The sequence below is a fragment of the Squalius cephalus genome (assembly GCF_949319135.1).
Source record: "Squalius cephalus genome assembly, chromosome: 12".
In the NCBI taxonomy this organism is placed as follows: domain Eukaryota; kingdom Metazoa; phylum Chordata; class Actinopteri; order Cypriniformes; family Leuciscidae; genus Squalius; species Squalius cephalus.
In genome coordinates this window covers 27690591-27707624 of record NC_137133.1, presented here as the reverse complement: position 1 = coordinate 27707624, position 17034 = coordinate 27690591, and the positions used below count along the sequence as shown (strand labels likewise).

General features: G+C 46.1%; 1 protein-coding gene across 1 annotated transcript in view; it reads left to right on the top strand.

The window, feature by feature from the left end:
- The window catches only part of LOC307168919 (uncharacterized protein), a gene marked incomplete at its 5' end in the record, with an annotated part of 46221 nt that overhangs the window by 7614 nt on the left and 21573 nt on the right, over positions 1–17034 (top strand). The window contains 12 exons of the mRNA XM_079889224.1: positions 206–352; positions 560–706; positions 991–1137; positions 1345–1491; positions 1591–1737; positions 2215–2361; positions 2587–2733; positions 2905–3051; positions 3336–3482; positions 3690–3836; positions 3941–4087; positions 5528–5674. Of these exons, the coding sequence (XP_079745350.1) occupies positions 206–352; positions 560–706; positions 991–1137; positions 1345–1491; positions 1591–1737; positions 2215–2361; positions 2587–2733; positions 2905–3051; positions 3336–3482; positions 3690–3836; positions 3941–4087; positions 5528–5674 (1764 nt within the window). The remainder of the gene's footprint in view (positions 1–205; positions 353–559; positions 707–990; positions 1138–1344; positions 1492–1590; positions 1738–2214; positions 2362–2586; positions 2734–2904; positions 3052–3335; positions 3483–3689; positions 3837–3940; positions 4088–5527; positions 5675–17034) is intronic.

Sequence of the window (17034 nt, the reverse complement as noted above, 5' to 3'; positions counted from 1 at the left end):
TCTGAACACTGTTACTGTTTGCACTGTCTGAACCTTCTGTTAACCTTTCACTTTATTAATTATTTTATGTCAGATATTTAAGAATGTTTTGACTCACCATCAGTGTGTGGGTCGAACTCTTGCTGTTGTAAATATAATAGCAGGAAATTTATTTTCTTTTTTAAATAATTGGTTCTTTTAATAATATTGTGTTTCCCTCCCATAGATATAGATGAATGTCTGTTTAGTCCATCTGTATGTGGTCCAGATTCCAACTGTACAAATGAAATAGGAAGTTACAATTGCTCATGTTTGGATAGATTCACTGTAACTAACTCAAATCTCACCATCAGCATCAATAACACATGTAGAGGTACATTTTATATTTATATTTTTGTTTACTCTAACCTTGAATAATTAGCATGAGTTTATAATAATTAGCATGTAATTCTTAATCTTTGGATATAATGTTTTTGTAAATAAAGCATCCTGTTGTAAAGATGCCAAAGAATATGTTGACATTCAGGTGTGAATGAGTGACCCAAACTGTTCTTTTTTCCATAACTTTCCTTTAATTAAGATGTGGGTGGATGTGTTGAGAGATCAGAGGTCTGTGGTCCAAACTCAATCTGCAACAACACTGTTGGGAGTTACAATTGCTCGTGCAAGAGTGGATATAATGTAACAGACCCAAACCTCCCTATAAACAGCAATAACACATGCAGAGGTATGATTGACAGGAAAAAGCTTATATTACAAATTCATGTTAAAGAAAATGAGTTTTGGGAGGTGTATAATTGTTAGTTTGTTTCTGTTGTACATGCTGCTTTTCAAAATCTACATTTTGTAGTCGTTTGTTTAAAAAAAAAATTTGATATACTTTCTCAATCCGTATTCTTTTTGTATAGTTATTATGTTAATGTATATATTGAGAGATACCATTTGTCTTTCATGTTTTATGTGTTTATAATTGTATGTTTTAATACAAATTTAAAATATTTTCCCCTCTAGATATAAATGAATGTCTGGTCAGTCCATCTGTATGTGGTCCAGACTCCAACTGCACAAATGAAATAGGAAGTTACAATTGCTCATGTTTAGATGGATTCACAGCAACAAACTCAAGTCTCACCATCAGCATCAATAACACATGTAGAGGTACATTTTATATTTATATTTTTGTTTACTCTAACCTTGAATAATTAGCATGAGTTTATAATAATTAGCATGTCATTCTTAATCTTTGGATATAATGTTTTTGTAAATAAAGCATCCTGTTGTAAAGATGCCAAAGAATATGTTGACATTCAGGTGTGAATGAGTGACCCAAACTGTTCTTTTTTCCATAACTTTCCTTTACTAAAGATGTGGGTGGATGTGTTGAGAGATCAGAGGTCTGTGGTCCAAACTCATTCTGCAACAACACTGTTGGGAGTTACAATTGCTTGTGCAAGAGTGGATATAATGTAACAGACCCAAACCTCCCTATAAACAGCAGTAACCCATGCAGAGGTATGATTGACAGATGAAGCTCTGAACAGCTAACATTTGTTGTGCTTAAATCTTTTGTCACATGAAACCTTTCCCTGTATCAATTTTTTTTTTTTTCAGATATTGATGAATGTCTTGACTCAATATCAGTGTGTGGGCCAAACTCTCACTGTTACAATTACATTGGAAGCTTCTCATGCTTTTGTTGGGAAGGATATTACGTCTCAGAAGCGAATAAGGCGAATACCAAAAGTAATCCATGCATTGGTAAGTTTGCTCTGTCATATTTTCTCTCATGGTTTTCGAGGTCTTGTGTATTGGAAACTGCTCAAAAAGATGTCATTTTTAGATTGCTACATAATTTGAAATATGTCTTTATCAAGTATGTCAATAATCATTGTTTGTTTATATATATTTTTAGGGGGAAAAAATATTTTCCTTAAATTATACATACTCAAACCTCTTTGTGATTCATAATTTTTTTTTTTTTTTTTGCACATGCAGTTTGGACTTATTCATTTAGGGCTTAAATACTATTTCTATCCAGCATTTATTCTTTAGGAGATAAGTTTCCATTTGTTCTGGCCTTTTGTGCTTTAAATATTCCAAGTTCTGCCTTCTTGGTTTATATTTTCCTTTTATATAGACAGATGAATGCCATTAGATGATAGATGTTTTTCGTGTCTTTTTGTTTGTGTTAAAGAAAACTGTTTTAATTATCACTTTAATTTTTTTCCCCCATAGATATAAATGAATGTCTGGTCAGTCCGTCTGTATGTGGTCCAGACTCCAACTGCACAAATGAAATAGGAAGTTACAATTGCTCATGTTTAGATGGATTCACAGCAACAAACTCAAGTCTCACCATCAGCATCAATAACACATGTAGAGGTATGATTGACAGCTGAAGCTCTGAACACTGTTACTGTTTGCACTGTCTGAACCTTCTGTTAACCTTTCACTTTATTAATTATTTTATGTCAGATATTTAAGAATGTTTTGACTCACCATCAGTGTGTGGGTCGAACTCTTGCTGTTGTAAATATAATAGCAGGAAATTAATTTTCTTTTTTAAATAATTGGTTCTTTTAATAATATTGTGTTTCCCTCCCATAGATATAGATGAATGTCTGTTTAGTCCATCTGTATGTGGTCCAGATTCCAACTGTACAAATGAAATAGGAAGTTACAATTGCTCATGTTTGGATAGATTCACTGTAACTAACTCAAATCTCACCATCAGCATCAATAACACATGTAGAGGTACATTTTATATTCAGATTTGTTTACTCTAATTTTTTGAATATAATAAGCTAGAGTTATTCCATGTAATTGTTCTTTTATATCATTTTTGTAAACATATCATTCGCATTTATTTACATATGAATGAGTGACCCAAACTGTTCTTTTTTCCATAACTTTCCTTTAATTAAGATGTGGGTGGATGTGTTGAGAGATCAGAGGTCTGTGGTCCAAACTCAATCTGCAACAACACTGTTGGGAGTTACAATTGCTCGTGCAAGAGTGGATATAATGTAACAGACCCAAACCTCCTTATAAACAGCAATAACACATGCAGAGGTATGATTGACAGGAAAAAGCTTATATTACAAATTCATGATAAAGAAAATGAGTTTTGGGAGGTGTATAATTGTTAGTTTGTTTCTGTTGTACATGCTGCTTTTCAAAATCTAAATTTTGTAGTCGTTTGTTTAAAAAAAAATGTTGATATACTTTCTCAATCCGTATTCTTTTTGTATAGTTATTATGTTAATGTATATATTGTGAGATACCATTTGTCTTTCATGTTTTATGTGTTTATAATTGTATGTATTAATACAAATTTAAAATATTTTCCCCTCTAGATATAAATGAATGTCTGGTCAGTCCATCTGTATGTGGTCCAGACTCCAACTGTACAAATGAAATAGGAAGTTACAATTGCTCATGTTTAGATGGATTCACAGCAACAAACTCAAGTCTCACCATCAGCATCAATAACACATGTAGAGGTACATTTTATATTTATATTTTTGTTTACTCTAACCTTGAATAATTAGCATGAGTTTATAATAATTAGCATGTAATTCTTAGTCTTTGGATATAATGTTTTTGTAAATAAAGCATTCTGTTGTAAAGATGCCAAAGAATATGTTGACATTCAGGTATGAATGAGTGACCCAAACTGTTCTTTTTTCCATAACTTTCCTTTACTAAAGATGTGGGTGGATGTGTTGAGAGATCAGAGGTCTGTGGTCCAAACTCAATCTGCAACAACACTGTTGGGAGTTACAATTGCTCGTGCAAGAGTGGATATAATGTAACCGACCCAAACCTCCCTATAAACAGCAGTAACCCATGCAGAGGTATGATTGACAGATGAAGCTCTGAACAGCTAACATTTGTTGTGCTTAAATCTTTTGTCACATGAAACCTTTCCCTGTACCAAATTCTTTTTTTTTTTTTCCAGATATGGATGAATGTCTTGACTCAGTATCAGTGTGTGGGCCAAACTCTCACTGTTACAATTACATTGGAAGCTTCTCATGCTTTTGTTGGGAAGGATATTACGTCTCAGAAGCGAATAAGGCGAATACCAAAAGTAATCCATGCATTGGTAAGTTTGCTCTGTCATATTTTCTCTCATGGTTTTCGAGGTATTGTTTATTGGAAACTGCTCAAAAAGATGTCATTTTTAGATTGCTACATAATTTGAAATATGTCTTTATCAAGTATGTCAATAATCATTGTTTGTTTACAGGTGCTGGTCATATAATTAGAATATCATCAAAAAGTTGATTTATTTCAGTAATTCCGTTAAAGTGAAACTTGTATATTATATAGACTCATTACATGCAAAGTGAGATATCTCAAGCCTTTATTTGTTATAATTTTGATGATTATGGCTTACAGCTTGTGAAAACCACAAAATCAAAATCTCAGAAAATTAGAATATTACATGAAATCACACAGTAATTACACAGTAATCCCATGGTCATTGAACCAGGTTTTGGTTCTTTTGGCAGTGTGGGCAGGTGCAAATCCTGCTGGAAAATGAAGGAAGCATGAAGTGCTCTGAACTTGTCCTGGTAGACGGCTGCGTTGACTCTGGATTTAATAAAGCACAGTGGACCAAAGTCCTCTTTTCTGATGAGAGCAAATTTTGCATCTCATTTGGAAACCAAAGTCCCAGAGTCTGGAGGAAGAATGGAGAGGCACACAATCCAAGATGCTTGAAGTCCAGTGTGAAGTTTCCACAGTCTGTGTTGGTTTGGGGAGCCATGTCATCGGCTGGTGTTGGTCCACTGTGCTGTCCACTCAACGCAGCCGTCTACCAGGACATTTCCAGAGCAGTTCATGCTTCCTTCAGCAGACAAGCTTTATGGAGATGCTTCCTTCATTTTCCAGCAGGATTTGCACCTGCCCACACTGCCAAAATAACCAAAACCTGGTTCAATGACCATGGGATTACTGTGTAATTACTGTGTGATTTCATGTAATATTCTAATTTTCTGAGATTTTGATTTTGTGGTTTTCACAAGCTGTAAGCCATAATCATCAAAATTATAACAAATAAAGGCTTGAAATATCTCACTTTGCATGTAATGAGTCTATATAATATACAAGTTTCACTTTTTGAATGGAATAACTGAAATAAATCAACTTTTTGATGATATTCTAATTATATGACCAGCACCTGTATATATATTTTTAGGGGGGAAAAATATTCTCCTTAAAAAATTATACATATTCAAATCTCTTTGTGATTCATATTTTTTTTTTTGTGGTTTTTTTTTTTTTCTTTTTGCACATGCAGTTTGGACTTATTCATTTAGGGCTTAAATACTATTTCTATCCAGCATTTATTCTTTAGGAGATAAGTTTCCATTTGTTCTGGCCTTTTGTGCTTTAAATATTCCAAGTTCTGCCTTCTTGGTTTATATTTTCCTTTTATATAGACAGATGAATGCCATTAGATGATAGATGTTTTTCGTGTCTTTTTGTTTGTGTTAAAGACAACTGTTTTAATTATCACTTAAATTTTTTTTCCCCATAGATATAAATGAATGTCTGGACAGTCTATCTGTATGTGGTCCAGATTCCAACTGTACAAATGTAATTGGAGGTTACAATTGCTCATGTGTGGATGGATTCATTGCAACAAATTCAAGTCTTTGCATCAGCATCAATAACACATGTAGAGGTAAATTCGATTTTCAGATCTGTGTATAATAATGTCACAGTCCACTGAAAGCAATTTTTAATTGAGAACCCATGTTCAGCTTTTATTAAGAAATCTTGAACAAAATAAACAATGACTTGAACACGAACAGCAGTAGCAAAACAAGATCAAAGTTAGACAGGGAACAATGAGAACATGAGGGTTATTTATACAGAGAGACTAATGACTAACGCCCGTTTCACACATACTCTGTGTGCAGTGCGTATGCAGTACAGGAGCAGCACGCACTATAGTGCTTTCACATATGCTGCGTATGCAGTGCGCAACTAATCCACAGCTGTACCACAAAAACATTTACTCACTATTTGTATTTCAAATCCAGAAGTTATCAACAACTTTTATTTAAAGAAAGTTTTGTCACCAGTTTGATTCTCTTTGTACACATATACTGTACACTATTTAATAGACATATTAACGTTTAAACACAATTTAAACAAGGTATTATTCAATGCATTAGGCTACTTCTATATAGATTATATATTAAGTTGCTCAAGCAAGTGGTAACATATTTAACCATGTACTTATATTAAAATCGCAAACATTTTAAATTAAAATCTTAAAATTTACAAAAACAGCAGACTCATACTTTTTCTTTTGCATAATTTAAATCTTTATACAATAAATCTTGCATGTCACAAAGAATTTGTTTTTCCACCTCCACGAATGAGACGAATGTCATCCATTATGTTGCCTTGAAGTAAATTGTAGTTCCCTTTCGTGGTCACTCCAAGTTATGTCGGATGACGACGAATGGGGTTTGCTTAGAAAGCCTATCACCTTCGAGTATATAAAACGAGCCAATGGCAATGAAATGCCATGGGTCTGCGGAATTTGCATAGCGTATATACCCCCTGCGTGGGGCGGAGATAAGGAAGTACGCTGGCAACATGCAGATATGTTTTCGCTTCGGAGCCGAGAGCTTTTCTTCACTCCTGTAAGCCAATAATTCCTGAGTTTACTCTTTCTCTTCCCTTCGAGACGAGCGACTCTCCGGTGTTGGTGTGACGGCGATCTCCAGCAAGTGCACATTACCCTGCTGATCTGTGCAGTGATCTGCCAGTCTAGTGTGTTTCTCCCTGGTCGCTTCAGCATCCGCAGAGTTTTCCTCTCACAAAAAGAGCATTGCACGCGGCACGTCTTTTTAAAGATGCCTCGCCCGTGCACTTCTGGTTGTGGTCGCAATGTTTCTTCCTCTGATGGGCACAATTGCTGCTTTGTGTGTTTGGGCATTGATCACGCTAAAGCAGCGCTTGTGGATGACTCATGTTCTCACTGTGGGAACATGACCATCTCCGCGCTACGGTCGAGACTCAATGAGCTCACTCGAGTGAGAGTCCCCTCATCCACACCCCGATCTACGGTCTCCACGAGAGGCGGTACTTCGGCTGGTGGCCAGGGTGACCTGAGGGTGACGATGTGGAACAAACCGCCGATTCGTCCACGGTCCACACCCCCCTCTCCAGCGCTGGTACCCGCGAGCATCCAGACTGAGATCGCTGGTCCCTACACGGAGGCCCCGCGAATCTCGTATGGCGCTCCAGAGGAGGATGCAGTGTCGATCACTGCATCACAAGGTGGGCGTGAGTCATCGGGAAGTGACGATTCGGCTGTGCTGCCGCCTTCGGGTGTGCCAGCATTGCCCGAGTCAGATCCCGAGATGACGGCCATGCTTTCCCGGGCAGCCGCGGCCATTGGGCTCGAGTGGTCCCCGCCACCCGACCCAGTGCGCTCGCGGCTGGACGATTGGTTTTTGGGTGCGGCTGCTGACTCTCGTCGGCGTCCAACCCCAATACCTTTCTTCCCGGATGTGCATGAGGAGGTCACGCAGCCCTGGAAGACACCATTGTCTTCCCGCGATCGTTCGTCGACCTTCTCCGCCTTTCCTCCCCTCGATAAGGCTGATGCTTGTGGGTACACTGGGTACAGCTGTGTCCGGAAGGCGCTTCATCGCGTGGCGACCCTAAGCACCCATCCAAAGCCTGTAGATTTTCGTCTACCCTGGTGGCGAAGTCTTACAGAGCGGCGGGACAGGCAGCGGCCTCTTTGCATGCCATGGCCACCTTGCAGGTCTACCAGGCCCAGATGCTCAAGGACATGCACGAGGGCAGGACTGACTCAGGGCTCTTCGATGAGCTGCGTGCCGCCACCGACCTTGCTCTGCGAGCGACGAAGGTGACCGCACGCTCCCTGGGTCAGGTGATGTCCACAGCTGTGGTCCAGGAGAGACATCTCTGGCTGAACCTGGCTGATATGCGGGAGGCCGAGCGGACTCGTCTGCTCAACACCCCCATATCCCAGGCCGGCCTCTTCGGCGGTGCTTCGCCCAACAGTTCTCGACCGCTCAGAAGCAGACTGAGGCGATCAAGCACATTCTGCCCCGATGGCCCGCTGCTGCCTCCACCCAGCCGTCGGCACAGAATCCTCAGCCTGCTCGCCGCCGAGGGCGCCCTCCTGCGGCTCCCGCCCCTCCCGCACGGCCCCAGCAGCAGCCTCCACCCGGGCCGCGTCGTGGAGGAAGCCGCAGGAAGGCGCCACAGCCCTCTCCGGCCCCGCGCCCCGCTAAACGCCAGGCTAAGCGGCGCCCCTGAGATGGGCTGCTCAGGATAGGCGATCAGTTCTTTTCAGGAGATGGTAGCAGGGCCACTCCTTCCCCCGGTAGAGGGCCGGGGGAGAATCTTTTGTTCTCCACTCCCCGCTGCTCGTCCAACGACAAGCAGTACCCTAATGTGGTTAAAGAAAGAACTGATTCCCCCAATCCTGAGCACACAGAGTTCCCGGACCATAGTGCACGCCGCCCACGGGTCCCGCCACTATCGTCCCCCTCTGTCTCAGAGTTCTCGGATGACAGCACGCGCCACCCACGGGCCACGCTCCTCTCATCCCCCTCTGTCGCCAGACCCCTGCCAGAGCACGCCCCGTGGGACGCTGGTCCTCCCCTGGCCTCCTCTGGCCGCTATGCCACCCTCGCCTGGGCCGGTCATTCAGCCTCGCTGCCCCACTGACGGTACGTGTGTGGTTCGTATGACCCCGCTGGCGCAGTTTCTGGAGGCCTGGCTAGAACTTCCCAGACTGTCCCGGCGAAGGGTGCGTTCGAGATTGTCCCTCCAGCCGAAATGAAGTCCGGCTTCTACAGCCCTTACTTCATTGTACCGAAGAAATCCGGTGGGTTACGGCCAATCCTCGACCTGTGTGTCTTGAACCGCTCCCTTCACAGGCTGCCGTTCAAGATGCTTACATCCTCCAGTGCGTGCGGCCACAGGATTGGTTTGCAGCGATCGACCTGAAGTACGCCTACTTCCATGTCTCCATTTTACCTCGACACAGACCGCTTCTTCGGTTTGCTTTCGAGGGGCGGGCATACCAGTACGCGGTTCTCCCATTCGGGCTAGCCCTGTCTCCTCTGAGGAAGGACCTCCTTTCTCAGGGACGGGGCACCCTGTGGCACCCTCGTCCCGAACTTTGGAACCTCCACATGTGGCTCCTGGACGGGACGAGGCAGGTTTGAGTACCCTACCACCAGCGATGGTGGCTACTAGGGGTGTAACGGTACACAAAAATCACGGTTCGGTACGTACCTCGGTTTTAAAGTCACGGTTCGGTTTATTTTCGGTACAGTAAGGGAAAGAAATGCAAACATTAAATTGCAGGTTGTTTATTACTATAAACTTTTTTTAACAATTTGTTTACACTTTTTTAAACACTTTTTAATAAAATATAATAAAATAGATATAAAATAAAAAAAGAATAAGAAATAAAATACTGCTGCAAAGTTCTCCACTAAATAAAATACTCTCAGTCTCAAACCAATATCACATAATAAAATATAATGAAAAATATAAATAAATAACTATGATTACAGTGCAGGAACAGAAAATAGCCCTATATTAAAATAATATTAAACAAATATATTAATGTATTATTATTTTTCAATAATCAATCAACATAATCAATTTAAGATTTTTTTTTTCCACTTTTTTAATAATTATCTAAATAAAATATAGTCCAAAGCTATAGTACAAAGCTATTATTACCAGAGCATGTGATCAGAGCAGGTCATTTTACCATTGTTGCCAGCATGACTATACCAGCTCAGCAAACAGAAATCTAAGTTACTACTGAGAAATTTCACCTTATTTGAGCGGACTTTGCTTTTCCAGTGCGTGATCGGTACATGATTGGAGTGTTTGGGCCGTTAACGACAGAGCAGAACGCGCATCGCAAACACGGACTCGAACATTGAGCAGAGAGCGCAGCGGGTCGTCGACACACACACACACACACACACACACACACACACGCGCGCGCGCGCGCGCACGCCACGGAACGGAGAGTGCGGCGGCGCACACGAAGCGGAAAAGCTTTTTTTCGCCATGCAGTCTATTTCATTGTTACAGTGACGACGGGTAAAACACGGGTAAAACCAGAGAATGTCTAATAGGAAAAAACATTAGAATCAGCTGCAGGGCGGGATTTGCGCTGAACGCGGAGACTTCCGCCACTTAATATGTTCGTGTGGAAACACGAAAATGTACCTATGTTCCGCACACAAAATATTGCATTCAGTCATTCGGTACACACGTGCACCGAACCGAAAGCCCTGTACCGAAACGGTTCGGTACGAATACACGTACCGTTACACCCCTAGTGGCTACCATCACTTTCGCTAGAGCATCGTCCACGAGACATGCCTATGCGTTGAAGTGGAACCTCTTCGTCAACTGGTGTTCTTCTAAACATCAAGAACCCACGAAATGCCTGATCAGTGTCGTGCTTTCCTTCCTGCAACTAGGGTTGGAGCAAAGGCTGTCTCCCTCCACCCTGAAAGTGTATGTTGCCGCCATTGCCGCACATCACGACGCAATCGATGGTAAGTCTCTGGGGAAGCACGACCTGATCATCAGGTTCCTGAGGGGAGCGAGGAGACTGAATCCTCCTCATCCTCCCCTCGTACCCTCTTGGGACCTCTCAGTGGTTCTAACTGCCCTGCAGAGTGCTCCCTTTGAGCCTCTGCAATCAGTGGAGCTTAAGTTTCTGTCAATTAAGACAGCGCTCCTGGTTGCATTGCCTCCATCAAGAGGGTAGGGGACCTGCAGGCATTTTCGGTTGACGAAGCGTGCCTGGAGTTCGGGCCGGCTAATTCTCACGTGATCCTGAGACCCCGGCCTGGATATGTGCCCAAGGTTCCAACCACCCCCTTTCGAGACCAGGTAGTGAACCTGCAAGCGCTGCCCTTGGAGGAGGCAGACCCAGCCTTGGCACTGCTCTGTCCAGTACGCGCCCTCCGTGCTTACGTATACAGAATGCGGTGTTCTCTTACGAGAGGTTCTCTCGTACTGCGTAATATCTTACGCTAGGGGAAAACCTCTTTTCCACGAGATATTGAAGCCAAAAATTACCCTTAATTTTGCAATAATGTAAAACGCATTGCAGCAGCCTGCAGCCATGGGCGAGACAGCTCGCGCGCCCATTGGCTGCTCTGCGGCAACTGCACCAGCCTATCGAGAGAGGACCCTCATGACGTCGGAACCAATGAGGGCGCTTCGCGCCCAATACGTCATGTCCCGCCAAAAGAGGGTGGGGCTCGACTATAAATATAGCCTTGAGAGGCTGGTTTGACCAGTTTTTCATCTCTTCAGCGAAGCTCACGCATCGCTGGATCCAGAGAGGAAGCCGCGCCGTCTGAAGGAAGCACTCAGCGGGATTAGCGCCACATCTGAAGCTGCTGGACGACAACTCGCCGCCTTCAGTCGCCGTTCCTGCTCACGCTTTCCGGCGTATATATCCTTTTACTGCTGTGTGTGTTCGCCACCGCGACACACATCTTTCTCTAAAAGAGCACGAGCGTCTTTTTCAAGATGCCTCGTATATCCTGTGGCTCATGCCAAGCTCCACTCAGCGACGGGGACCACCATGTCATCTGTGTTTCCTGCCTGGGTGAGGATCACACAGCTCTCGCGCTCGCTGACGGCGGCTGCCCTCACTGCGAGCTAATGCCGATGGTGACTCTGCGGACTCGCCGGGCATTTTTCTCTGAGACTGCGCCTTCGCCCGCTGCATTGCCGCGCCGTAAAAAGCGCAGCGCTCAGCAGGTCCCGGAACCTCGTCCATCCCGCGAAAGCTCGCCGGTGCGCCCGCCAGCTTCGCCGCCTGCTTCACCTGAGTCTCTCGCTGCCGGTCAGCGGCCGCGGTCTGCCGCCACTTCCGCCACGGAGGACTACGAGGAAGCTGTATGTGAGGAGGACGACAGTTGCTCTCTCCTAGCGTCGGGCAGTGAGGATTGGTCGAGCTCCGCGGACCTCGCACCGTCTTCTCACCGGCCCCCTGGGAAAAGAGCCAGCATTGAAGCAGAGCTTATGCGTCTGCTCGAGCAGGCCGTCGAGAGCCTCGGCCTTGAGTGGTCGACGCCCCAGCAGCCTGCGCACAACCGTCTCGACGGATGTTTTCTGCAAAGGGACCGTGCTTCACAGCCTTCAAGACAAGCCCCCTTTCTTCCTGAGCTTCACGAAGAGGTCGCTAAGTCTTGGAACGCTCCTTTTTCAGCCAGAGTGCGTGCTCCCGTGTCCGCAGCATTCTCCGTAGTTGACGGTGCTAAGGAAAAAGGGTACCACTCTCTCCCTCCCGTCGAGGAAGCGGTAGCCGCCCATCTTTGCCCGCCCTCCGCTGGACGGCGCGCTAAGACGGCGCTGCTATCTAAAGCCTGCCGCACCACGTCAGCTTTGCACGGTCGCGATTACACCGCCGCCGGGCAGGCTGTCTCGGCGCTTCATTCTATGGCCATACTCCAGATCTTCCAGGCCAACCTTCTCCGCAAAATGGACGAGGAAGGACCGGAAGCTGTGAGCCTTCTGGATTTGAGAAGCGCGACGGATCTCGCCCTTCGCGCCACTAAATCCGCCGCGCAGGCCATAGGGCGGAACATGGCCTCTATCACCGTGGCTGAAAGGCATCTGTGGCTTACGCTCTCGGAGATGTCGGACTCGGAGCGCTCTGCGTTTCTCGACGCCCCCGTCTCCCCCGCTGGCCTCTTCGGAGCTTCTGTCAAGGATTTCGCAGACAGATTCGCTGAGGTTCAGAAGACATCGCAGGCCATGAAACATTTCCTGCCTAAGCGCTCAAGCTCCGCAGCAGGTCGCTCAAAACAGCCGTCTGCTCGCAGCTTCCAGCCGCAACCATCAGCTGCTGTCGCCCCACAGCGCCGTCAGACCCGGGATCAGAGACCGCGCTCTCGCTCCACCGGCCGCCGCCCCCCGCCGTGCGGGCCACGGCCGAAGATTGTGATAAAGCCCGAGGCCCCTAAGCCTTCCTAACCAGCTTAGGAAAGCGACGGTGTTCAAGTCACACTGCGGCCGGACTTCCACCGAAAATTTTCGCTCGTTCAGTTCCAGTAATTGCGACTGTTCCAGTGTATTCTGCAGTAAACAAGTCGGTAACACAGCCCGCTTGCCTGCACACAAACGCCGTTTTTACGGCGACCCAGATAAATCCCATAAAGAGTGTATTTTCTGGTATTCCGGCCACGGCCGAAGGTGTTATGAGTGTAATAAAAATGCCCACTGCCCAGTGCCCATTACTACACACAAACACGGCCCGCCACACAGGGCCCGCACAAATAAAATCGACTCATGTCGATTGTGCACCAAATGTAGTGATTGTGCCCACGTCCCAGTGCCCGCAAACACTACACACCACATGTCTCGCGGTTTCTGTAAAAACGAAACCAACGCACATACAGTCTGCACAAACAGACGGTGTTCTCAGCGTTTTGCATGGGCCCGATGTCACGCGCCCTCATTCGCTCACAGACATAATAAACCCCATGAGGTTCACCCCGCTCGCTCTCTCTCAGCACATCGCTGTGGGAGAACTGAGCGCAGGCAGGCTGCCCGCTGTGATCAGCGCGCCCCCAGTCTCACGCGCTGCAAGCGCGGCGTTCATGTTACAGCACACCGGTGCTCTCTGCCCGCCACTAGGTCGCGACCAGAGCCCGAATATCATTCTACCCCTAGCCACTCACGCGAAAGCGTGGACAGAGCTTCCCGGGGTATCAGAATGGGTGCTGAACATTATAGAAAGAGGCTATTCGCTACAGTTCGTTCGACGCCCTTAACGCCAAGCGGCGCAAATCGAAACTACGGTGAGAAAGGAGGTTGCACACCTACTTCGGGCCGAGATAGCGAAGTTACTGAGCAAAGGGGCTATAGAACCCTTATCACAGGCTCAGAGCGAAGGGGGCATGTACAGCAGATATTTTCTGGTACCCAAAAAAGACGGGGGTCTCAGACCCATTCTGGATCTAAGACGACTGAACAGAGCACTTCTGAAAGGACGGTTCAGAATGCTCACGACCAGGAAAATCCTCTCGCAAATTTGCCAAGGGGACTGGTTCATGTCGATAGATCTGAAAGACGCTTATTTTCAAATACAAATAGCGTCACGTCACAGGCGATTTTTGAGATTCGCCTTCGAGGGCCAGGCATATCAGTACACAGTCCTGCCGTTATTTGGACGATTGGCTGGTTCTAGCTCGATCACAGTCAGAGCTCATAGAACACAGGACCATATTACTCGATCACCTCGAGAATTTAGGTCTCAAAGTCAATTGGGCAAAGAGTTCGCTGTCTCCCAGTCAGAAAATATCTTTTCTGGGTACAGAACTGGACTCGCTGTCTATGACAGCACAGCTGTCACCGCAGCGCAGGCTGAATATTCAGCGCATGACAGAAACTTTTCGCCACAGCCTTTTTGTCCCGCTCAAAAAGTTTCAGAAAATGCTGGGTCTCATGGCTTCAGCATCTGCAGTGCTTCAGCTGGGTCTGCTTCGCATGCGCCCGCTGCAGTACTGGTTAAAACCGCGCGTTCCTCCGGTCTCTCGCGCCTCAAGGTCGATCAGAAATGTATTGCAGCTCAGAAACCTTGGTCAGTGACCGATTGGTACCGGTCAGGTGTAAGCCTGGGGACTTCCTCGAGTGTAAAGGTGGTGTCTATGGACGCCTCAACCTCGGGATGGGGAGCACTGCTAGAGGGCAGACCGTTCTTCGGCCAGTGGTCAGAACGGGAGAAGCTTCTACACATAAACTGCCTGGAAATGATGGCAGTCACGCGCTGAGGCGTTTTTGTCCCCACATAATAGGACACCACGTCCTGGTCTGTTCGGACAACATATCAGTGGTGGCTTATATAAATCACCAAGGAGGTATCAGATCCAGATCCCTTCACAGGCTGACGGAACGCCTCCTGGTCTGGGCTCAGCACAATCTGCGCTCGCTCAGAGCAGCGCATGTGCCCGGCCACCTGAATGTGGGACCAGACAGACTGTCCAGGAACAATCTTCCGGCAGGAGAATGGTCTTTACACCCGCAGACAGTCAAACTGCTGTGGAGGACATTTGGCAGAGCGAAAATAGACCTATTTGCGTCTCAAGAAAACGCTCACTGTCAGGAATTTTTCTCCAAGAGCAGGGATGCGCTGGCCCGCGTCTGGCCCCGCTGCCCGCTCTATGCGTTTCCCCGTCACGCTTCTACCCCAGGTGTTAGAGCGAATCAGGGAAAACGGATGCTCGGTACTGCTCGTCGCTAGCCTGGGTGCCAGCCCGAACCCCGCCCACAATATTTTTTGGTCGGGAAGTTCGGTCTGGACTCGCTCCGTTGAGGAGCTATTATGCCCGAACAAAAATTGTTCGGACCAATCAAATTGTCAGGGCGGGCTTTATACGATGATGGACAGATGAGCAACGGTAACGTAATTACCTACGTCACCAAAGAGTGCTTGATTTGAATTAGTTTACAACAAAGACGAGTGCAGCTGGAGAATTGAGATTTCACGAGTTCACATTTACAAATAAGTCAGATAGAATAAATGCTTATAGCCTATAAGATTTCACGAGTTCACACAAATAAGTCAGATAGACTAAATGCGTATATGACGTGCTGTCCGAGGGCTGTGGGCTCGGTAGCCATACTCCCCCGTGTTCCTGGTTGTGAGAGAACAAGACAAGAGTGAGGATTCGGGGTGGTGGAGGGATGCTGAAAAACTGTCAAGGAGTGTTAGGTAAGTTGACAGAGTGAATATGCTTCCTCATGCTGATATGGTAACGTTAGACATGGTATTGTTTGATGACAAGTTGATATTGGATTGATTATTTGTACGTGCTTCTCCCGAACTTTGTTTATGAAACATCATGTGTAGATTCCGCCATCGCGTCTGTTATAGAAGATATCCACAGCGCATTCATTTTAAAAGAGGAACAGAGAGCCGCGACATTTTGTTGGTTGAAAATATGAATGAAGAACATGCGTCATTTACTCCGTTGCTCTGATTGGTTGTAGCCTACAACTTGTGGGTCTACCCAATTGAGTGCAGAGGTTTTTTTTTTTCCTGGTTCGGTTGAGACACGCCCCATAATCAAATCTCTATGGAGCAGTCTCAGACTCACATTCTGACTAGAATATGAGTATGACGAAGTCAGGCTAGCTCGTCGCCCCATTATGGACGAACCAAGCCTGGTTCCCAGTCCTGATGCAGCTGACGAGTACCGCCCCGTGGCCGATACCGGTGAGGAGGGATCTCCTCTCGCAGGCAAACGGCTCGATCTGGCATCCTTGCCCGGATTTAGCTTTGGTCCCTTCATGTGTGGGCCATCAACGGGTACCCGTTAACCTCCCAGCGGGAGTGTTAAACACGGTCACGCAGGCTAGAGCTCCATCTACGAGACGGCTCTATTCCTCAAAATGGTCTGTGTTCACTAGCTGGTGTACAGCGCGCGGCACTTCACCCTCACACTGTGGGGTGTCGGAGGTTCTTTCCTTTTTACAAGAGCTTCTGGATAAGGGCAGAGCCCCATCCACGCTCAAAGTTTATGTGGCGGCCATAGCAGCGTTCGCTGAACCAACGTCTGGCCAGTCACTAGGAAGGAACGATCTGGTCATTCGCTTCCTTAGAGGAGCTAAGAGGCTGAATCCTCCCAGACCTCCCTTGGTTCCCGTTTGGGACCTTTCCACGGTTCTGGAAGCCATGAAAGGTGCCCCATTCGAGCCAATACAATCAATAGACCTTAAACACTTGTCTCTCAAAACAGTGTTTCTTCTGGCTCTCGCTTCGGTGAAGCGCATAGGGGACTTGCAAGCGCTCTCAGTGAGCGCGACGTGTATGGAGTTTGGACCTAATGACTCGAGAGTCATACTCAAACCAAAGCACGGATACGTTCCTAAATTCCTCAATACACCGTTTAGGGCACGGGTGATCTCCCTGTCAGCCTTACCGGTATCTGATGAGGAAGTGGACGCAGGCTTCCTTTGCCCGGTCAGGGTGTTAAGAGCCTATGT